At 59.5% G+C, this 21616-nt stretch overlaps 2 protein-coding genes and 1 long non-coding RNA gene across 4 annotated transcripts in view; 1 reads left to right on the top strand and 2 right to left on the bottom strand.

Moving 5' to 3' along the window:
• Positions 1-4: 4 nt before the first annotated feature.
• LOC102015664 lies at positions 5-10794 on the top strand. 2 transcript variants are annotated; one of them, XR_261872.1, is made up of 4 exons: positions 5-93; positions 8691-8767; positions 9188-10064; positions 10283-10794. It is a non-coding gene; the product is annotated as an uncharacterized LOC102015664 (long non-coding RNA). The 2 variants fall into 2 exon arrangements; XR_261871.1 differs by having other exon boundaries at positions 9188-10794.
• Tmem63b (transmembrane protein 63B) lies at positions 1451-21616 on the bottom strand. Its single transcript, XM_005389795.2, has 24 exons — positions 21576-21616; positions 15656-15838; positions 15395-15474; positions 15181-15219; positions 14259-14349; positions 12910-12947; positions 12070-12212; positions 11926-11977; positions 11512-11620; positions 10790-10860; positions 8002-8082; positions 7616-7739; positions 6937-7070; positions 6716-6853; positions 6481-6634; positions 6029-6135; positions 5796-5882; positions 5628-5693; positions 4530-4692; positions 3933-4038; positions 2839-3006; positions 2570-2685; positions 2357-2437; positions 1451-2171 (listed from the first exon to the last, which is right to left on the bottom strand). Exons 2-24 carry the CDS (start codon positions 15812-15814, stop codon positions 1980-1982), a joined length of 2499 nt encoding a protein of 832 aa, XP_005389852.1. The 5' UTR covers positions 15815-15838; positions 21576-21616; the 3' UTR covers positions 1451-1979.
• Positions 19024-21616, bottom strand: part of LOC106149082 (translation initiation factor IF-2-like) — a 2749-nt gene continuing 156 nt past the window's right edge. The window contains exons 2-3 of the mRNA XM_013516735.1: positions 20822-21589; positions 19024-19059 (exon numbers count right to left, since the gene is read on the bottom strand). Coding sequence (XP_013372189.1) covers positions 19046-19059; positions 20822-21589 — 782 coding nt within the window. The 3' untranslated portion in view covers positions 19024-19045. The remainder of the gene's footprint in view (positions 19060-20821; positions 21590-21616) is intronic.

The raw sequence follows: 21616 nt of genomic DNA, 5'->3' as shown, positions 1-21616 counted from the left end.
TTGCCACCGGATCTGGCTTTGCAAGAGGGAAGGCCTTCAGGACGGAGAGCTCAGCTTGATGGGACAGGGACGGCACCTTTCTGAAGGCTTGTGGTAAGAGTGCAGAGCTGGGACTTGTCTCAGGGAAGATGCCTGGCAGGGTGCTAGATCCCTGTCCCCTCAGGGTGGGCTTGGGACCAGGAAATTGGAAAGTGCTGCGTGTGAGGAGGCCAGGGAAGGGGTGCTGGCTGGGGTGAACTCCGTCACCCCCCACCCAAGGTCATGTTCACTGTGTGTGGTTTGGGTACCACCTGGGCTGCACATCTGTGAACATCTGGACTTGACTTTGCACCTCAGGCCCTGCCAGGTGGCTCCGGTACAGGGAGATATGCTGTGCAGGGAAAGACCCAGGGGCCTGGCTGATGAGTTCCAGGCTGAGGTCTGTCCCGTCCATGCTGCACTGACCTGGGGCCTGCCGGACAGACAAGGGCAGTCCAATGCCCGCCCCACAGAGAGGAGGCTGCCGGAGCCTCAGCCCAGCCTGAGCAGTTTCAGCGCTCACCCACTGGCTGGCCCTGGGCTTCTTGCCATGGCCGCCTTGGGGACTCTATTGGGGGCTCTTGTGAAGTTGAGGCCAGGCCGTCAGTGCCAGTTACTGCCCCTCTCACTCATGCTGCCACGGCTGCTGGCCCTCCTGGCTCGGCTGATGACAGAGGGCATCCATTGCCCTGCGGCTGGTGGGCCCTGGCCCCGGCTGCTGCCACCCCCTGCTGGCACCTGGGCAGTGTGTGCTGTCTCTGCCAGCCTTTCTTGTGGAGTCACCTCTGTCCTCCTTCCCGCCCCCACTGGTGTGGTCCTGCTGGAAGGTGGGGGCTGAGGCGGGCAGGAGGGTGTCCCAGGCGCTCTGGAAGTCCCATCCTGCACCCTAATTGTACCGATGAGGGAACAGGCCCCAAGGAAGTGCAGCTTTCTCTGGGATACGGTCGTGTGCTGTGAGCTAGTGACAGACTCCGGACAGGTGCTATGTGTGGGCACAGGGCCCTGTGGGCTTTGCACACAGCACACGCTGCACGGCACACAGCCCTGTGGCTCTGGAGTTGCGGTGGCGCCCCAGGAAAGCCCTCCGAAGGGTGGCACAGAGCTGGTGTGGAGGGTGAGACCCCCTGGAGGCCACCTGCAGATGCTCAGGGCGAGCGCTGGCGGCTCTCAGGCTGCTGTCTCCTGCCCGCTGTCCTGTGTGTGGCTCTCAGGGATGCTGGGGATGGCAGGGGCACTGGCACAGCTCGGCCCGGGTACGGAGGCCCCTCCTTCCTTCAACACACCCCATGGTGTCCCCCATGAGGGCAAATTGAGACCTGGAACCACCAGTCTTTGTAGGGCTCATGCTGAGGCTGTGCACAGGCTGCCGGCTGGACAGAGGCGAGGCGAGGCCCCAGCACAGCGGCACAGCTGCACACAGATCACGCTGACCTAGGAGCTTTTCTGTTTTTATTTTAAAGGAAAAAAAAAAAAAAAACCAGTGCAAAAACCCATATTCCAGTGTCAGCCATGCCCACCCCCAGGTCCGGGCTGGGGCCCCTCCTCCCCTCGCTCCCCTCCCTTCTCATGCATCCCGCAGGTCTCTGCAGGGCCAGATCCCAGGAGCAGAGCGGAGGACAGGCTGGAGGGGGCGGGCCCTAGTCCACCTGCCCCCAGGTCTCCAGCCATGGCACTGGGTACCCCTCTTGGCTCTCATCAACCTTTCCTGACCACACTGCTGGGGTGCTGCTGATCGGGGGAAAGCCCCCACACCCCTTTGCGCCCCGGGGCCGGCTCGGGGCTGTCCTCACTGAGGCGAGGGCTCCCTGCCTCCCTCGCGGTGGGGGAGAGCGGCGGATCCCCAGGTTTAAATACCTTAATGAAAGCGGGGGTTGGGGGGTTGGAGGGCTTTAGATCTAATAAATTATTAGCGTCTTGTGTCCGTGGGGCGGGCGGGGGGCGCAGCCTCCAGGGCCCCACCCTCACTGATGGACCTCATTTTCTATGAGGCTGTCCTCGCACGACTGGAAGTCCGTGTCCGTGAGGCCGTCGGGGGGCATCAGCAGCTCCTCGTCTTGAGAGGACGACGACGGGGGCTCGTCCCCTGAGCTCCCAGGAGCCCCGTCCCCATCCCCGTCCCCCTCTGAGTCCTGCAGCACCTGGGCGATGTACTTCTGCAGGGGGAGAAGCAGGTGGTGAGGGTGAGTGTCCAGCTGTATGGCGGGGTGACGGAGGACAGCCCTCCCTTGATGAGGGTCTGGAATAGGCTGCCCCCGCTGGATGACAGATGGGTGCCTGACTTTGGAGCTGAGTCTCTGTCAAGCACCCCCCTTCCTTCACCAGGGAGCAGGGCACTCACCGCAGATTTGGGGACGGCAGCAGCAGAGGGGGGCCGTCCATTGCTTCTGGGGCCCACGGTGTCTGTCTCTGTGTGCTCAATCTTGAGAGACACAGAGCAGGTCAGGGATTACAGGAACTGTCCCCGAGCCCTGCAGCCTCCTCGCGCCCCGTCGGCCCCGCCCTGGCCCCCGTGAGCCGCCCGTAGCTGTGCCCGCCAGCCCTCGGCCCCCACCTTGTAGTTGTGGGCACTGAGGTATTTGAAGTGTCCGAAGCAGACGTGGCAGAGGCAGATGACGATGGTGATGACCAGGACGACGAAGGTGAACATGGACGTGGGGGCGAGGAACCCTGGCGCGTGTGGGGACAAAGGACAGGGCTGCCAGCTGTCTTTGATGCTCCCTCTGGACCCATGGCCTGGCTTCACCGTGGGCTCTCCAGGGCGCTGGCCGCATGGCCCTCCCGTCTTGCCCCATCCCCGCTCTGGGGCGGTAGCACCCTCACCTGTGCGCATGGTGGAGAAGAAGAGCAGCCAGAAGAGGCAGAGGATGGGCGCGGCCACCACCTGGTTCACGGCGCCTGAGTGGATCTTCTTGTCCAGCTTGGCAGGCAGGTAGGCGTAGTAGAGGTTGTACCTGTCCACCAGGTGCTTCAGCAGCATGTACATGAGCCCTGGAGAAGCCACACGGCCCTGCCCTCGGAACCGGTGCCACAGACCACGACGTGTCCAGCACTGGCTGCCTTCCGGGATCACCAGGGCTAGCTGCCCGCCTGCCCTGTCCCTTCCCCAGCCCAGGGCAGCACCAGACTTGGTGACCCCAGCATGACCATTGGGCTTGGGCCTCCTCTGCCTGGCCCCTTGCCAGGAATCCTGTCCCTGGAAATGGTCCAGAGCAAACAGTGGGGGGGAATGCTTGAAGCCCCCCTTGCTTCCCTCCACCCTGACCCGCCACATATAACGCTAAGTTACACGACAGTTCTAGTTCCCTGCAGACTGGGACTGTGGGCGCTTCCGATGGGACTAGGTTAGTCTGGGAATCTGGAGCCATCACTGGCCAGAGAGGGCGGTTAGGTTAGGGTTGGGGTGTTATGGGGAAGCAGAGGCTGCACTGGGGGATGGTTAGAGGCAAATTGCGCTAGACATCTAGAGAAGAGTGAGTGTGCAAGTCACACCCTGGCTATGGCAGGACAGCTCTGTGGGAGGCAGGGGCGCACCCCACCCTGGACCTGGGTCCTCCCTGGGCTCAGGAGGCTGTGTGCCTGTGCAGGGGTGTGAGCATGCGAGGACACGTCAGAGGCGGTGTGATGTGTTAGTGGCAGCGTGACACGTCAGTGGGCGGCAGCACCAGTGTGGCCAACAGGGCCGTGTTAGGATGGCGTTGGCAGGGACCAGCACACTGGGTGGGTCCAGCCTGAGCTGAGCTACACCCCACTTCCCCAGGCCGGGCCCCAGACTGGGCCAGGAACCGGATGGCAGGCCGAGGGGCCGGTCTCCCAGCCGGGCCCTGTCCACTCGGGGTGGCCTCCTTTCTAGGGTGGCTGGGTAAGGCCCCGGGTCCCCCCGAGCAGGGCCCAGGTCCCGGCGCGGCAGCGCCTACCGAAGGGCACGATGATGGGGCAGGTGATACTGTAGGTCATGACCACCGTGAAGACGCACATCATCCAGGCGTAGGCAGCGCCGAACTGGAACTCGTAGGCCTGATGCTGGGGGGGACATGGGCAGGAGGGGCTCAGGGCACAGGGGACTGCGGGGGGCCAGGGCAGCAGGGAGAGACCAAGAGCTCTACAGGGGGTCAGGAACGAAGCCGGGAGCAGCAGGGTCCTCATGTCGGGCAGGGGAGGCAGGCAGAGACATGATGGGGGTGTTGAGGGCCTTCTGGGCAAGAGTGCGGGAGCAAGAGTGGGGAGATCACGGGCAGGGAACATCCAGGGCCCTCTTGTGTGGTTGGGACACTGGGACCTAGATCTAGGTGGCCAGACCTCTCCCAGCTCCCAGCACGGAACACTACCCTGTCAGAATTGGGGCCCTCCAGGGCCACCTCTGTCAACCATAGCTATGTGTATGGGAAAGGCAGGGCCCCAGAAGCGGGCTCCCTGGAGTCCCAGCACCTGTGCCCCGCAAGAGCCCAACGGCTGCAGTTTCTGGTCGGGCCAACAGAGGGCGCCCGCGGGCCGCTGCGCCGGGGCGGCCATACCCGCTTGACGTTGCGTCTCTCGGCTGCCGAGCGGGCCAGGCACAGGCGGATCATGTACATGAGCAGGCCTGGGATGCGCAGCAGGTCCATGGCGTTACCGATGAAGGCCGAGGCAATCACGTAGTTCACGAAGAAGGCGCCATTGTCCGGCAGGAACACGCACCTGTGGGCACCGGGTGCTCCAGTGCCACACCTCAGGGGACCCGCGGCCATGGCCACTACCACCAGCTTCTCCCTCCACATGCTTCTTCCACGTGGGCGACTAGCCTGGCCCCAACACTGTGACCCAGTCCCCATCGCCGGTGTGAACCCCGGATACATATACTAGTGTCAAGAGAGACACTCCCAAATAAGTTTTGGTGCCCCAGTGCACATGCAATGTGGCCTGATGCCTGGCCCAGAGGCACCCCCATAATCCGTGCCCCACGCAGATCTTAGAGTGCTCAGGACACCAAAGCCACCAGATTGTGCAGGCAGAGGCTGCCCAAGATCTCCTCGGACCTCCCCAGTGGGACCCTCAAAGGCCTAGCATAAGCCCCAGGAGCACCCTAACACTCCCCCAGACCCTGCCTTAGCCCAGAGGCACTCCAGGATTTGAGGTCGGATGTCTCTGCAGGTAAGCTTCAGCCTGTCCTGGGCCACACGATCTCTATCAACACCTGAGACGCCCCATGCTGGGGTCCCAACGTGGCACAGACGGCTGACAGCGAGCCTCCAGGCCTGTGCCCCAAGGCAGTTCGCACAGATGGGGCCGTGGAGAACCCTGCAGTCACACTCTGAACCTCAAATGCCACAGCGTGTCCCCCTGCTCCTGCTGCAGACAAACCCTAAAGCGTGGGCCCTGACCTAGGAGCCTTCCTGGACCCTCACAGCACAGATGCCAGCGAGCTGCAGGGACCCCAGCTCTCTCCCAGCTGACCAAGATTTCACTGCGACTGCTCCAAGTGAGACCAGGCACCCACAGACCCCAACGCGGATGCCCTGGAGCCCTCTCCGCCTAGGGCTGGACGCGGTCAAATCCTCCCTCCCGTGGGGGCTGGCAGTGTCTCCACCGCGCCCCCTGCCGCCCGGTCTCTTCCTGGGTCCCTGGCCACTCACTCAAACCGAATAGCTGCCTCCGCCAAGAATTTCTTGTCGAAGAGCCAGCGGAAGAAGAGATCCAGGCTGGAGGGAGGAGAAGAGGGAGGGGGTCTGCGATGGCCCTGGGGACGCCTGGGGACAGCTTTACGTCCCCTCCCCTCTGCACCCGCCCCGCCCCGCGCTCACCTGCTCAGTCCCAGTGAGGGCAGGAGCAGCACCATGAAGATGAGGAAGGTGTAGCACTTGTGCATGGTGGTCCTGTTCTCCCCGGAGCTGGCACAGGCACAGGGCACGGAGGAGGTCGGGGTGTCAGCCGGCACGGCAGGGTTGGGGGGTGCTGGCCAGGGAGCCCGAGGGCAGAGGGCACCAGGCCGGGGGACAGGGTGCAGCAGGTGCGCGAGGGCAGTGTGGGCCCTCACCGTGTCCAGTGCGCCTCAAAGAAGGCTGAGTAGTAGACGATGGTGGGGAGCAGGGCCGAGAAGCACCAGAGCAGCAGGGTGGGGAAGAACTGCGTGATGATGGGGTTCTGCGGGACATGGGGACACGTGTCAGGCAAGGGCCGCCTGCTCCTCACAGGCCCCTGGGCCCAGGGTGCAGGGTGCTGACACTCGAGGTGGCGCAACACCTGCCGTATCCCCAGCACGATATCCATCCTCACAGCAATGGCTCTGGCCCATTTTATAGACATATACACTGAAGCAGACTCACCCAGGCAGCAAGCAGAGGGGAGGGGATTTAGGCAGGTACTCTGGGTCTTATATACGAAGCCAGAGTCCTCAGGGACTTTCAAACTGGCCCTTGACTGCGTGGCAGGAAGGAGGGGCGGGCAGAAGCGCAGGGGGAGGGAAGGCTGGGTGGGTGCGGGGCGCACATTGAGGTACTCCACGGGCTTGGTGACGTTGAACTTGTCCATGGTGGTGATGATGATGGCTGGGGTGGTGAGGAAGAAGAGCAGGAGGAAGAGTACGACGTTGATGACGAGGCAGCGCAGCCACCAGATGAAGCCGCGGATGGACAGGTGCTCCCTGGAGCGCAGGGGAGGAGGAGTCAGGCAGGCCGCACGCCCCGCCTGTCTCCGCCCCGACTGCCCCGCCCCCAGCTCTCACCAGTAGATGTTCTGCGGGTCAGGGGCGTAGGACACGGTCCAGTTGGAGATGCGCAGGGACTCGCTGCAGGAGGAGGCACGCGGCTCCCCGCGGCAGGTGCAGCCCTGGCACTTGCACACGTTGAAGTCCTTCAGGATGCTGGCGGAGAACGGCGCCATTACAACCGGGGGGACCCGACCCGTGAGGACAGGGGCTCCCGCACAGGGGGGCGCGGGGCTCACATGGCCGTGATGGTCTCATTGTGGAAGGTGACGAAGGCCATGCCGAGCGGCTTCTCGTTCACCTTCTCCTTCTCCCGCTTGTAGTCCTCCTTCAGCTTCTGCTCCAGCTTCGTGTAGTACTCGATAGCCTCCACCTACGGGGCGCGCGGCCAGGGGCTCTGGTCAGACACCGGGATCCCGCAGCTCCAGCCACCCTGGCTGGGTCCACAGCCAGGCTTCCTTCTCCAGGGCCTTTGCACTGAGCTACATCCTGGGCCCTTTTTATTTTTTATTTTGAGGCAGTGTCTCACTAAGTTGCCCAGGCTGAGCTCAAACTTTCCATCCTCCTGCCTCAGCCTCTAAGAGTGTGGGATTATGGGCATGTGCCATGATACCTGGTTCTGAGGTGTTATTATACACTTAGGTACAATTAGTCCCATCTTACAGATGAGGAAACTGAGACACAATGTGGTTAAGGAACTTGCCAAGGCCGGCGTTAGCAAGCACAGCACAGCACAGCACCATGCTGTCCTCTCCCACCTGGGCTTCGCAGCTCTGGTCACTGCACAGACATGACAAGCCCAGCAGGGGGAGCTGGGGCTTCCAGGGCGCTGTCTTGAGGTCCACCCTTGCCTCCTCCATGGGCTTCCCCTCCACCTGCTGTGTGTGCTGCAGGGCTAGGGATGGGGCCTCCTCGTACCTGTTCACAGCCCCGCACCACGCAGCAGCAAAGATGGCCACAGGGTTTGGGGTTGATCATGGTGGGCACATTCTCCTTGCTCTGCAGGTTTGTGAAGTATAGCTTTCCCCGCTCCGCTTTCTTCCTGCAGGACCCACGTGCCTGTCACCCCCAGCCAGCAGGCTCATGTCACCAGGCCACCCCCAAGGGCAGGGGCTGTCCCGCTTTGGATCTGTTTAGGGCATGCTGTCCAGAGGCCCCTAGCCCAGTGCCTCGGGGCCAGGGAGGGTCTGAGCTCAGCCCGCTCTTCCCTGAGCTGAAAGCGAGCACTCTAGGGAAGAATTAAACCCATCTCCCACAGAGCCCTGGGCAAGGAGGCAGGCACTCTGGTGCCTCAGATCTCCTACCTTTCTGCATCCAGGAACATAAGGCGGGCCACGTTGTAACAGGGACGGGCTTCGAGGACGGTGCAGTTGGGGTAGGCCTCCCTGAAACAGGGCCAACGTCACCTCCCGCGGGGACCACACTGCCTGCGGACACTCGTCCCCCTCCCCCAGCTCTGTTGCATGGAGACACCCGGCCCGTCCCCACCGTCCCTTCTGGTACCCAAGAATAAAGCCCTGGAATCCTCCTCCCGCCAGTCCTCAGGGGAGAGGGCGTAGGTCTATATGGGGACTCTGCTCTTCATGTGGAGCTGTGACCCTGTTCCCAGAAGATTTGGCCCTGTCTCACACTTGGCCAGACCCAACCACCCTGCAGCTCCACCTCTCCAGGCATCTCTCACCCTGGCCTGAGACCAACAAAGAACTCATCCTGATCCTGAGACCAACCCATAATGCAGCCCCATCCCACCCCCCACAGATAACCAGCAACTGTCCCAACTCCATGCCCGAGGCACCTGGCTGGGCCTGGAGGGTGCCAGCTGACTGAGGAAAGGACAACTTACTTTTAAAATCCAATCCTGCCCTATTTCTTGACCCTTGATCTTTAATTTAGACTGCATCCCTGTTTTTCATTTTACTTTTTGTAGTACTGGGGATTGAACCCAGGACTTTTGCCCTGAACCACATCCCCAGGCCTTTTTATTTTGATACAGTATCTTGCTAAGGTGCCCCGGCTGGCCTGAAACTCGTGATCCTCCTACCTCAGCCTCCCAGAGTACTGGCATTACAGGTGTGTGCTACCATACCCGGCAGTTCCCATCATTTATGTTTTATTAAAATTTTAATGAAGGACCATCAAGAACTAAAGATGCACGAGCTAAAGTTACAAGGTCACAAGATGGACTTGACAAACGTGTGGGGTTTAGAAATTTCAATCTGGGCTGGGATCCCTGGAAATGAGCAGCCCTGGAGGCGACAGGCTTCTCTGATCATGCTGCTGTTCAGGCTGATCCAGGTCTCCTTTTCAGAAGGAAAAGCCCTGTATTATTTTATTTTGAGATGGTCTCGGTAAGCCGCTTAAGTTGCCCAGACTGAGCTCAATCTTGTGATCCAACTGCTTCAGCCTCCCTGCGTGCTGTGGTACAGCATGTGCCCGCCATGCCTAGTGCTGCCATGACCACTAACTTTAATCCTGCTCTTTCCTGCACAGAACTACAGACCGGCCCTGGAACAACAGGATGGAGCGCTCCCCGGGGACACTGGTCAGACTGCTTCTCCTGTCTCCCTGGCATGAGCACAGAGAGCTGTGCACAGGCTGAATGAGCTGGCAGAGCTGGTCATTCACTGGCTCAGGCCTCTGCTCAAATGTCACCCGTCCACCCCACTTGCCAACCCCTCTCCCTGAGATGATGTCCTCTGCACCCCTGCCCCAGCCTGACAGTGCCTACAACTCATGCCTGCCTCACTGTCTGCCTCCCTGGCTAGAATGTGGGCACCAAGGGTGGCAAGCCCAGCCGAAGGCTCTGTCCTTGGGGCGGTGCACAGCCCCTCAGGGTCCTCCTTGGAATGGGCGACCATTGATTCCCACTGGACAATGGAGTCACTGAATTCAGAGCGCACTGTCCCCAGTCCTGACCCGGACTGCCCCCCATGGCTGATGTCAGCACGAGCTCTAGACAGCTGATGGACCCAAGGAGATCTGCTTTGGACTGCTGCTTGGTAAACTGAGGCAGGGCTAGTCCCTGGTGTCCTACTCATGGTACAGAGAAGGTGCCCACCACAAGCCAGTCCTTAATGCTGTAGCACAGAGCTCTGGCATTGGACCCCAGCCAGATCCTGCTCCCAGGCTGGCCCAACACACTCCCCAATCGGACCACAGCTGCCCTGGCCTGGGATGAGGACCGAGCGCTATTCTGGATCTGCGCAGATCTGGATCTGAATGATCCCTTGTGCTTGTGCCAGACCAAGCCTGCTGCAGGCCACCACCACCAGCCCAGTTACGACACCAGCCAACTCTAATTCTAGACAACTCAGACCAACCTCCAACCAGAGCCTGGACCTGCTCCTGAGGCTGATCCCCACAGCATGTGAGCCGAGAGTCTGAAGACCTTCTGTTCACTTTTCATAGTCCCAAGCCCATTGCAAAAAAGTGGGGTGCATGCACAGGTGACCCCAATCCCTGCACCTTCCCCAGATGGGCCCTTAACTCCAACTCTGCCACCCACGGCTCTGTCCCATGTGCCCCCTGACCCTGGGGACTGGACAGTGACCTCCTTGTCCCTCAAGCCCCCTCCCTCTTCTGCAGTTTCCAGCTGCCTGGCAGTCCTGGAGTTCCTCAAGACAGGATTCCAGAGCTGGAAGAGCCCGAGAGAGCAGAGCCCAGTCTTTCCTGGGCTCCTGGACAGCTGCTGGCAACTGCCAGCTTCACCCCCTCACCCGCGCGGTCTGGAATGTGGCTGAGAATGGAGGAAGGCATCTGCCTCCAACGGACCCCAATCAACAACCTGCAAGCCAGTCCACAAGGGGAGGTGGGGAGGAGACAGCTGTGGCGTTCATCCAGATTCTGCCTATTTCTCCTGCTCTTTTTTTTAGGTGGGGAGCTGGGCTTGAACCCCAGGCCTCACACTTGCTTAACACCCACTCAGCCTTGAACTATACCCAGCCCTCTCCGGCTCCCAAAGGGACCCAGAAGCTAGGCCACCCTGGAGGCAGAGACCGTGGCCCTGCTCTGACCTCCACCCTGCTGTGCATCCTGAGGTGAAGCAGAGGATGTGGTCGCTCTTGGGGTAAAGGCACAGGGGTGCTGACTCACTCGAAGTGCTTCTTGATCTTTTCCGACTCGGCATATTTGGAGATCCCGTTGATAAAAAGGGTGCGCTTCACCTGGAGGGGAAGGTGGGCTTCCTGAGAGAGGACCTTAGGAGTCAGAGGAGTCGGGAGGGCTGGAGCGAGGCTTTGTACTGAGGGGGTGGAAAGCGGTGAGCAGAGAGGACGAGGGAGGGGGCTCACAGGCTCCTGGGGAAGTGGGGATGTACTCTAACGGCACCATTGTGCAGACAGCGCTAAAGATCAGGCGGCAAACCTAACTTCGGAGACACACAGCCCCTGCTCCTGGAGCGGGTGACAGGGCCGATGAGGGGCTGGTCTCGGACCCTTGGACCCTGGTTTTCCAGCACAGTGGCCGGCATGGGCTCAGCACCCAGAGCTGGCTGGCAGGTGACCAGAGGAAGGGGAATATCATCCCCCAACACCAGCAGCAGCCACTTCCCAGGGCCAGCCACGGCCAGCAGCGCACATGTGCCACCTGGTCTCAGCGCCCAAGAAACCCTGGGAGGGGAACTACAATCCCATTTCACAATGAAGACGCTGAGGCCAGGTTATGTCCCTCGTAGGAAGGGGGAACTCCTGAGCCCCAGAGCCAGGGCTCACACCAGGTGGCCTAACTCTAGGTCGGCACGTGAGGGCGGGGCAGAGCAGGGTCTGCAGGACAGGGGCGAGGGGCCTGCCAGGCCTGGGTGGGCTCCGGGCACTCACCAGGTCGTCCTCCTTGTAGCGCATCTTGGAGGTGTGCCTCCGCATGCTGTAGACAGTGAGCAGCAGGTACAGGAAGGCGAAGGAGGTGTGCAGCCACAGCAGGTTGTTCCTGGGGAAGCAAGGGGGTACAAGTGGCTGGGAAACATGGAGAAGCCCCAACCTGGCAAACCCGGACACCAGTCCGCAGCACTGAACCTTCTGAGGTTCCACACACCCCTCTGTCCTCAGACCTCCTGGCGGAAACATCCCTGCTGGCTGCAGCGCCCCCTACCTAACAGCCTTCCCTGGCCGGAGGCTGCTGCCTTGTTCTTATAGAACCAAAATGGGGACTCTCGGAGGGATCTGCCCCTGCTGTCCCCACCACCTCTGCCGCCCACCCCCACCCCAGGGCCCTACAGGTGGTCCCAGCCTTACCCTGATTTCAAGTTGGCGATGGTGGTTCTCCCAAAGCTGTAGGCGTTGTTCTCTGGAGGCGGAGGGCGCACAGGTGATGGTGAGGTCAGGGCCTGCGCCCCTGCCTCCATCGCCCCCACCCGAGCTGCCCCAGTCCTCACGGACCCAGCAGATCCCCTGAGAAGTTGACAGGCAGCACGATGCCCACGGAGAGAACGCCCACGACGACCAGCAGCCCGATGATGTGCCGCTGGAAGGACAGGTAGTGCACAGCGTCGCCCCCACACTTGTCCCGGATCTCATCGTCCCTGCAGGCCGAGGGGGTGGCAGAGAGGACCGAGGTCAGAACTGGACCAGGAGGCCACGGCTGGCCCCAGTCCCCAGGCATCCCACCCGCTGATTGGCCCAGTGTGGGGCTGGAATGGGACCTCTGAGTCCCCAGTTTCCTGGGAAGGGAGAGCAAAGGGCCAGAAAGAGGAGACAGTTCAAGAGGGGCAGAAGCGAGAAAGTGGGCAGGAGGTGGCGGCAGTGCCCATGGGGGCCGGAGCCGGGGCTGGGGCCTGGGCAGGTGTGGTGCTGACCTGTCGAGCTTCCTGCCTCTCTCAGCGCTCACTGACTGCCTGCCAGGCTCTGGCTCGATCGCCTGCCTTGCTGCCTGCTGGACACTGGCTTCTGCCTGCTGCTGCCCGCCCCGCTGGCTGCAGGGGGCTGGGCCATGGTCCGGGCCCTGCTCTCAGGGAGCGGGGCAGGGCAGGACACGCAGAGCAGGCTGGCTCCAAGGGAGGCCCCCATGGAGATTCGTGGAAGAAAGTGAGCATTCGGGGACAGTGGAGGCCGGGCCCCATGGCCAGGCGGCCTGAAGTGGGGAGTGGGGAGCAGAGAGCAGTCGCTGGGCTGGCTAGGAGCGCTATGGCCTCCCAAGCTGCTGGCCTGTGCATTTTGGAGGGAGATGCCACGTCTGGCGTTTCTGTTTCTCTCTTTCTTTAATCCGAAGCGTCCACTTACTTTATCCTGAAGATAGCTGTCAGCCAGGAGCAGAAGCCCTGGGGAGACAGAGGCTGTCGGCAGGCGGCCCCCAGCCCACCAGTGCCCTCGCTCCCCCAGTGCCACCCCCATTCTCACAACCACATCCAGGCTGGGGCTCACCTTACATGTGCCACACGTGCCCCCTCCCCCAACCCAGAGCCCAGGACGAGCTCTGCCTGGAGAAGGGAAACAGGGGAAGAGGGAGGTCCCTATCTTCAAAGAAAAAAAGGACAGCACCAAAGCAGGCTATCTGTGAACCCTAATGTCTAGGGCTAGAGCCCTGCAGAACCCTGGGGCTGTGTGGCTCAGCATAGGGTGCAGCCTGGGATTCCTAGGAAGGTCCCCCGCCTCCAGCTGCCAAAAGCAGAGGGCTGCCCCAGGGTGCCTGCATGCCTGCTGTCTTCCATTCCACCCCGGAGGTACCAAACCCAGGGCCACCATGAGCTGCAGGATGTCTCTCTGCTTCATCCCTTCGGTCCCTTTGGGCAGACAGTGGGGAGCGGCAGGGGTGCCAGGCAGAAAGAACTTTTCCTAGGCTCCCATCAAGAGGCCCAGACCTCACTTAGGGTGGGGAGAAGGTGTGTTTGGCCCAGGACGCTGCTACCTGGGCACCACCTATGTCTGGGAACCATATGGACAGCACTGGGTAGCAAAGCTGAAGCCTGTGGCTTGCCACTTACCAGAAAGTGTCCAACTCAGGAAGCAGCAGCCACTTTCTGCTGGGCTGTCACCCCTAGGGCTCCCAGCCTAAACTAGGCTGACCAGGGACTCCGCAATCACAATGACAGAAGGCTAGGTAGGAACACCCCTGCTGGGTCTTGTGTGAGATAGAGCTGGGGACTGCTGCGAACTGTAGGCCATCTGTCTCCACAGCCAGGGCTGCCAGGATGCCCTCTGAGCACTATGGCACAGTCTGTACACTTAGCTACCCAGCCAGGAAGACACACGTGATTTTTTTTTTTCTTTTTGGCTTTTGGAGACAGGGTCTCACTATACAGCCCAGGCTTGCCTTGAACTTGCGGCCATTCTCCTGCCTCAGCCTCCGAGTGCTGGGATTACAGGTGTGCGCCACCATGCCTGGCAGGTACACTTGGGATTTCTAAAGCCACTTCTACAGCAAGATGGTGACCTTGGATTTACTAGTAGCAGAGACGGGCACTGAAGTCTACTGTGGCAGCGTCTGGAGTTCATAGTGTTAGGACTGTGCTGCTTGGAGGCTGTGACGCAGGACAGGAGCCAGAAAGGAGCTCAGACAAATCCCTGCACACTACAGGCTGCCTGGCCCACGTGCCGGGGGGTGGGTAAGGCGTTTAGGGGAGGACACTCACGTTGTCCCTTTGGTCAAAGTCGACAGAGCTGGACACGGAGGTGAGACGCTCATACCGGTCATGACTGTCCCCATGCATAGCAGAGGCCACACTGGGGAGGGGAAGATGAGACCAGAGGGGTGAGCACGAGCCCTGGGAAACGGGCAGAGAATCCCAGAGTTCAGGGGCCACAGAAGGCACAGAAAGCGCAGAGGCTGAAGCAGGAGTGACCACCCTCTACCCTGCCTCTTCCCTCCGGGCACCAGTTCAGCCATGGGGCCTGTGGGAGGAGGGTTTCTTCATCATCACCCAAGTGAGGCCAAAGCAAGAACGTTAGAAGCCCTGCAGTTCCGGTCCTGACCAGCAGGGGGCAGGAGCAACAGAGCCGACCTTAGGCAAAGAGCAAGGAGAGGTACAGCGGGAGTGACCAGGGGAACCCAAGAACAGGCGGACCGTGAGGGGTGGTGGGGAAGATGGCTCCCTTCTTGCTCCCCAACCCGGCAACTGCTACAGCTCCAATTCCAGTCCTACAGACAGAGACCACAGCGGGGGCACAGGCCAGAACAGGGGGCTCCCTGGGCAGCCCCCTCCCAAGGTGGACAAGGAACCCTGGCAGGTGAAGAACTGGCTGTTAGGGGGCAGAAGCTCTGGGGACACCCAGCCTGTCTCTGCGTGAGTGTGCTGAGGACTGTGTGGTGTCATTTCCGGGGCGGGTGCCCTCAGGGAAGGGGGCTTCTCCCAGGCAAGAGCCTGAGAGAGCTGGAATGGGGAGCAGAGACAAGCCAGGGAGCCCCTTGCTCTGCAAAGCACACCGCCTGCAACCGTCTGAACCGCCGAGAGCCTGCAGAGGAGAGAAACCAGCAGCTTGGCAGGAGGAGAGAGAAGCGTGAGAGAAGAGAGAAAAGCTGGCTTAGTGGGGGCGAGGGGCTGGTGCCCCACATACTATTCCTGTTCCACTCTGTCCCTCTCCTGCCGCCGGAGCCTGGGGACAGAGAACAGAACGGGTTACCCGCGCGGAGAGAGGACTGGCAAGGGACCAAGGCCCCCACGCTGTCTCTCTGCGCCCCCGCGCCCCCCTCACAAAGGGGACCGGCAGGGGCTGCCCCCTTCTGGCTCCTGAGCAGCATGCAGTGAAGTGGCCAAGTGCAGACCCTTACCTGTCCGCATCTGTCACCAAGGCCAGCCGCCCATAGTCCCAGGCCACCTTCCGGAGGATGGAGAAGAGGAACAGCAGTGCCTGAGGGAAGAGGAAGGAGGGGAGTGGGAGGCGGAGACCAGCCAGCCTGGGCACTGGAGTCAGAACCCCATCTAGGGAGGGGAGGGGCCAAGAGGTGGGGAAGCCAAGGTGGGCGGGAGGGTGTGGCTTGCCAGGGCTGTTGTGCACGGGTGCCAGGAGCAGGATGGGCAGTGGCACTTACCAGGAAGCACATGAAGTCAAGGGCCAGCACGGTGGGGACGCCCCCAAAGGGCAGGCCCTGCAGGACGGTGCTGCGGATGCGTGCACTGTAGCAGTAGTCCTTGGGGTTGCTATTGTTGAGGGCCGTGGTGCCCAGCGTGGCCAGCAGGAAGGGCAACATGGCGCCTACTGCCGCATGGTCCTCCTGTTGAAATGCGGCATGGTCAGTGGGCCCACCACATCCCCTTGGCCCAGCCAGCGGGAGCCCAGTGGGGAGAGGTAGGGAGGCAGCTCCAGGCAGAGGGAGGGGAGAGGCTCTGGCCAGGGAGATAAGGGCCAGGAGGGAGGCTTGGGTCACAGAGGCCTGCCTTCCCTGGCTCTCAAGCTGTGCCCCCACCCTGGGCCGACAGGTCACCCTGAGCAGGAAGGTGTCTGTCTCTCTCAACAGCTGCCTCCCCTGCTCTTCCCCCTCATTTTTCTTTGTGTGGCGGTACTAAAGATTGAATCCAAGGCCTTCACACTGAGCTACAAGCCCAGTCCTTATCTATTTATTCATTTATTTTTTTATTTTAATTTTTAATTTTTTCATTTATTTATTTATTGAGACAGGGTCTTGCTCAGTTACTAAATTGCCCACGCAGGGTTTGAACCTGCGATTTTATTGCCTCAGCCTCCAAGAATGCATGGATTGCACTCTTGCACACCAGCAGTTTCCCTCATTCTGGTCTCCCCAAAGGGGTGGAGCAGAACCTAAGGGACCATGGCAGGGGTCTTGGGCCTGAGGACACAAAGCTAGGGGAGGGGTTTCTAGGCTAGCAAGGCTGGGGGAAGAGCTAGCAGCAACTTCCTGATATTTTCTTTCTAGTCTGGGGCAGCAGCTCAGACATACAGAGCTTGCCTACCCTGCATGAGGTGCCGCGTTCCATCCCCAGCACTAAAACAGAGGCCTGATTTCATGTGATTAGAGTTTTCAATTCTGTTCATCACCTCAATTTAACTGGCTTCAAAACCAGATTTTTAGCTTTAGGGTCCTTAGAGTAGGGGTTGGAGGATGGGGTCAGAGTGAGAAGCCAGGTACAAAGCAGGACTTCCTGATCTGTGCTACCTGCTGCTGGCCCTGGGCCCTGTCCCCCTTCTGCAGCATGAATATCCCTTACTCCTGGTTCCCCTCCAGTGTCTTCCCCTCTCCAGTGATGGCTCAGGGTCACCACAGTGAGGACTACAACTCCCAGAATGCTGTGCTCCTGCCTGTGGAGCAAGGCAGGCTGGGAACACCATGCCCTCTGGAAAGCTGCTCCAGCTGGCGAAGGCAGGGAGAGTAGATGGTGGCCTCAGCCCACGCAAGACCCTGCCACAGCCTCTCATGCTCAGGGCAGCTGAGTGGACAGGAGAAGGAGAGAGGGGCCTCTGGGATGCTAGGGGACTGAGCTGAGTGGGCCCTGGGGACCCTCCCAGAGTGTGTGTGTGGGGGGGTAGGGCTCAGCCTGGTGGAGGCAATGACAGTGCTGCCCCACCTCCTCCTACTGGGGGGCCCTGGGGGCCCCTTCTGCTGACAACTGTGCAGCTCTGCTGGGGGAGGGGGTCCCCAGGGAAGAAAGGAAAATAGACAAAGAGAGAGAACAACAACCTGGTGAAGGTGATGGCAACTTTGGACATACGCGTGTCCCTCTGCTACCCTCCCCCAGGTGGCTCAGGATTTCTCCGGCCCACCCACCAGTCCTGGGGCTCCCAGAGAATTTCTGCAGCTGGTTGGGAAGTGAAGAGAGTAACTGCCTGTCATTTATGCCTCCCTCTTTTCTCGCCCAAATTGACTTTCAAAACACCCTAATTTAGTAACTGTGGCAGGCATTATTTATTAAGTGTTTCAAGAATATGTACCTGATTGCATTAAATCCTTGACAATCCTGTGAGTGTCGTCACCATTTTAAGATGAGGCCACTGGATTCAGAGAGGTTAAGTAACTTTCCCAAGGCCTCATTGTAAATAAAATTTAAATAAAGTTTACAATGGGGTCCAAACCTATGTCAACTTCTCTACCACGCTAGAATATTACAGAACCGCCATGCTTTTCAGCTGTGCCCAGAACTAAGCTCTGAAGACTGAGGAAGCTTCAGAAATAAAATGCCCATTAAATGTTCTCAGACCAGAGAGCACAGAGGCGTGGTGGGAATGTGTCTAGAGGTGTAAACGCGTGTTTATGTCTGTATGTGCACGGGAACTAAGTGACTGTGGCATCCATGGAACCAAGGGATTTGCTGGCCTCGGAGTGGAGGTGTGGATGTAGGCGTGTCTGGGAGCCAGGTAGGTAAACATCAGGCACAGGGCCCAGGTCCCAGAGCAGGTTAAAGGTGTCGGTGTGCATCTTGGGTGGTGTGGGGAGCCCCTAATCAGTCCCCCTTCCTCAACTCCAACTTGAGTGCACTCTGGGAATCACAAGGCCCATTTCTCCTCCTGGGCTGTGTTTCTCCCAGAACCAAGGCTCTGCCCAGCCAGCCCCCCACCTATTTTCTTACTCCAGGGAGGAGCTCTCTGGATGCCTCTGCACCAAGGGATTTCAGGGCAGTGATTGTCCAGCTGAGGGCTCAGCACCTAAAATCACGAAGTCCCTCTGCCACCACCTCTTCACTGTCCCCTCCAAAATTGCCCTGGCTCCACCTGCACGGGATGAGCCCCCTCAGCTGGCTGTCCCCGTTTTTCAGGGCAGGAAGCAAGGCCCAGAGAGAGGAGTCACACAAGGTCAAAGGGCAGGTAAGGGGTGGAGTCCGGGTGGCCAGGGCGGTTGATGGGGACACTTCAAGCTCTTAATTGTGCAGGCGGGGCCGGGGTTGCCAGTCGATTTCAACATCAGTAGCTGCTCTCAGAGCCAGGGCAGGGCTGTGGGCACAGAGGGCCAGCCTGGGGCAGAATCCTGGGGGCCAGGGGCTGGAGGCAGTTCCTCCGGATACACTCTAGCCAATTGTCCGCCTGTTTCTCCTGCATGATACTGAGGCTTTGGCTAGATGTGTGCAGTTGTGTTACAGATGTAGGATCAGATGTCTGGCTACACTGTGATTTTCCCATTAAGGAGTGTACAGTGAGGGTGGGGAGTCATAAATTACATTTTTTTTTTTCCTCATGGAGTTCCTGGGGTGACTTAATGCAGGGCTTGGGCTCACAGGGAGGCAGGTGGAGATGCAGACTGGATCTGTTTCCATGTAACCCAGGCCTCGGTCTTCCAGTGTATAACAAAGATACTAATATCCTCGCCCTACCCCTACTGCTTTCAGGTGGTTAAGCAAAAAAGCATTCACACATGAGGGTAAGGAGCATTAAAAGAATGCATTTAGCAGGGTGTGGTGACTCACGTTTATAATCCCAGTTACTCTGGAGCATGAGGCAGGAAGACTGCAAGTTGGAGCCCAGCCTGGGTAATTTAGGGAGATCTGTCTCAAAATAAAAAATAAAAAGGGGTGGGGACGGAGCTCAGTGTGAAGATCCTGGGCTCAATCCCCAGTACCACAAATGTAAATACATAAATAAATAAGTCTGTAACTCAGCACTCTAGGTTCAAGCCTCAAGTTTTTAAAAAGGAATTTATCAAATGTTTATTTAACTTCTACTTTGCAACAGGCACCTTTTTTTTTGGTCTTTTTGAGACAGGGTCTCACTATGCCTTTCAGACTGGTCTTGAACTCACTTTTTAGCCCAGGATGGCCTTGAACTTGCAACAATCCTCCTGCCTCAGCCTCCTGAGTGTTGGGATTACAGGTGTGCACCACCACACCTGGCTCCGGCACCCTTTTAAGACCTCTGTAAATATAACTCATTTGCTTCTCCTTACAATCTCAGGAGGACCCTGAGGTGCACAGAGGCTACACAATGTGCCCAAGGTCACACAGTCAGTCTGTGGTAGGTTCAGAGACAGGCTGAGTTTACATTGTTAGCCACTGCACTTGCTTCCTCTGCAAATAGAGGGGAGGCTTCCTCTGGGGAGCAAAGGGCTGAGGACTGCCTGTGGCCGCAACCCGTTTCTCCATACCTGCCTTTGCTCCGCTTAGGTTGTGATCTCAGTCTCTGAGGTAGGGCAGGCACAGCCTGGTGGCTAAGAGCACAGGCTCCAGGAGAGCCAGACCTGGCCTCTACCCTAGCAAATTACCTACCACTGTGGACCTCAACTCCTTCATCTGTGAAATGGGGGCAACAATCCAGTTGTGTGGCTCTTTAAAGCATTAAGAAGATTCACCCAAAGCTCTTCACATAGTTGAAGGCAAGTAACAGGCTCTAAAAATAGCTATTGTTATTAATGAGATGGGAAATACAAGAGGTTTAGTGGAGAAAAATCAGTAAAAATCAAAAGTAAAAGAAAACATGGAATTTAACCATGCATGGTGGTGCACGCCTATAATCCCAGCCACTCCATAAGCTGAAGCAGGAAGATGGCAAGTTTGAGGCCAGCCTGGGCAATTTAGCAAGACCTTGTCTAAAAGAAAAAAAAGGAAAGGGCTGGGGATGTGGCTCAGTGGCACAGCACCCCTGGGTTTGATCCCCAGTATTGCTGGACAGACACAGAGACAGAGAAAAAGAGAACCTAAAACTTGATGATAGAAATATGACAAAACCCTTCAGCCACGCAAGACAGCTTCTTGTTTGGACCTTCGGGCTTACACTGTGTTAGAGACTTTGACAGTGAGTAGCGGGGGGATGTCCCTGAACTCTCCGAACACACCCTATCCATCTGCACTGTACTGGGAGGTGGGTACCGTGGCAATGCTATGCCAGGATGGGTCCAGAGAGACAAACCCAGTGTCAATCCATTACCAGGTAGGGTACCAGTCTTTCTACCTGTGTTATCTTGTTGGATCTCCAAGACAAACCTTGTGGTAGTAACCACACTATTTTATTTTTTTCCTTGAGACAGGGTCTGGCCAGGTAGCCCAATCTGGCCTTAAACTTCTTATCTTCCTGCTTCAGCCTCCTGAGTGGTGGGACTACAAAACTGAGCCACTGCACCCCACTCATAACCACACTTGTTAATGGAAACAGAGTGTCGGGCAGGTTAAGTAACTGGTCAAGGTCACACCGCTAATGAATGGCAGAGCTGGAACTCGAACCCAGGTCTCTACCACTCTCTTATAGTTGGAGGGATCTTGTAGGATACGCAAAGGGGACTTCTTGGCCACTTCTGCCAGCAACATCCGCACCTACTTACCCACCCATACACCAGCTGACGGCACGGGGTGAAGCCCCAGCAGGCCCCAGCAGGTGCCACTCCGGGGCATGCCAGGGCCTGGACCCTCGGGTGCCCTGGAGGACAGTCGCGCTGCAGTACATCCCTGCCCCCTCCCTGCGCCTGGAAGGCAGGACCCTGGGCCCCTACTCGGGAGGTCGTAGGCACAGCCCGCGAATCCCGGAGAGCCTCGCCCTGGGGCCGTGGGTGTAGACCTCTGCCCGGCGGACCCTGGCAGGTGGTAGGGGAGCTGCAAGGGCAGCGCCCCTCTGACCTCTTCCCCCACTGCCCTGGCGTTCTTCCCTTCCTGAGAAGCAGGCGACAGCTTTGGGACAGTGGTCCTGGGCGGCTCGCACAGCAGGAGGGGCAAAGGCGCCCCTCGTTCGGGGTCTCTGCCCGCTCGGGGGACCCCCGATCCCGCGATTCCTGGTGCCCGCTCGGGAACAGGGCGCGCGGTGCGGCCCCGGGACAGGACGCAGGTCCCCAGCAGCGGGGACAGCGACTGCCTGGGCCAGCGCAGCCACCAGCGCCGAACCGGGACGCGGGGACCCGGGATCCGCACTCTGGGCGCGGCGCGGGCCCAGGGCGGGGGCGCAGGCAGGCAGGTCCCACCGGGGGTTTCGGGGCGGCGCCGAGCGGACCCCGACCGAGCCCGGGCGATGCAGATTCCGAGGTGGATGTATAGAGGGGACACGCGGCAGCGGGGTCCGGGGTCCCGGGTGGGGCGCAGACTCACCCGGCGCAGCTCGGCTCGGGCGCGCGGCCCGGGGCGCGGGG

This window comes from Chinchilla lanigera, unplaced genomic scaffold (genome assembly GCF_000276665.1).
Source record: "Chinchilla lanigera isolate Chin_1 unplaced genomic scaffold, ChiLan1.0 scaffold00036, whole genome shotgun sequence".
NCBI lineage: Eukaryota > Metazoa > Chordata > Mammalia > Rodentia > Chinchillidae > Chinchilla > Chinchilla lanigera.
Note: the sequence above shows the minus strand (reverse complement) of the source record. Positions and strands in the feature narration are given on the sequence as shown.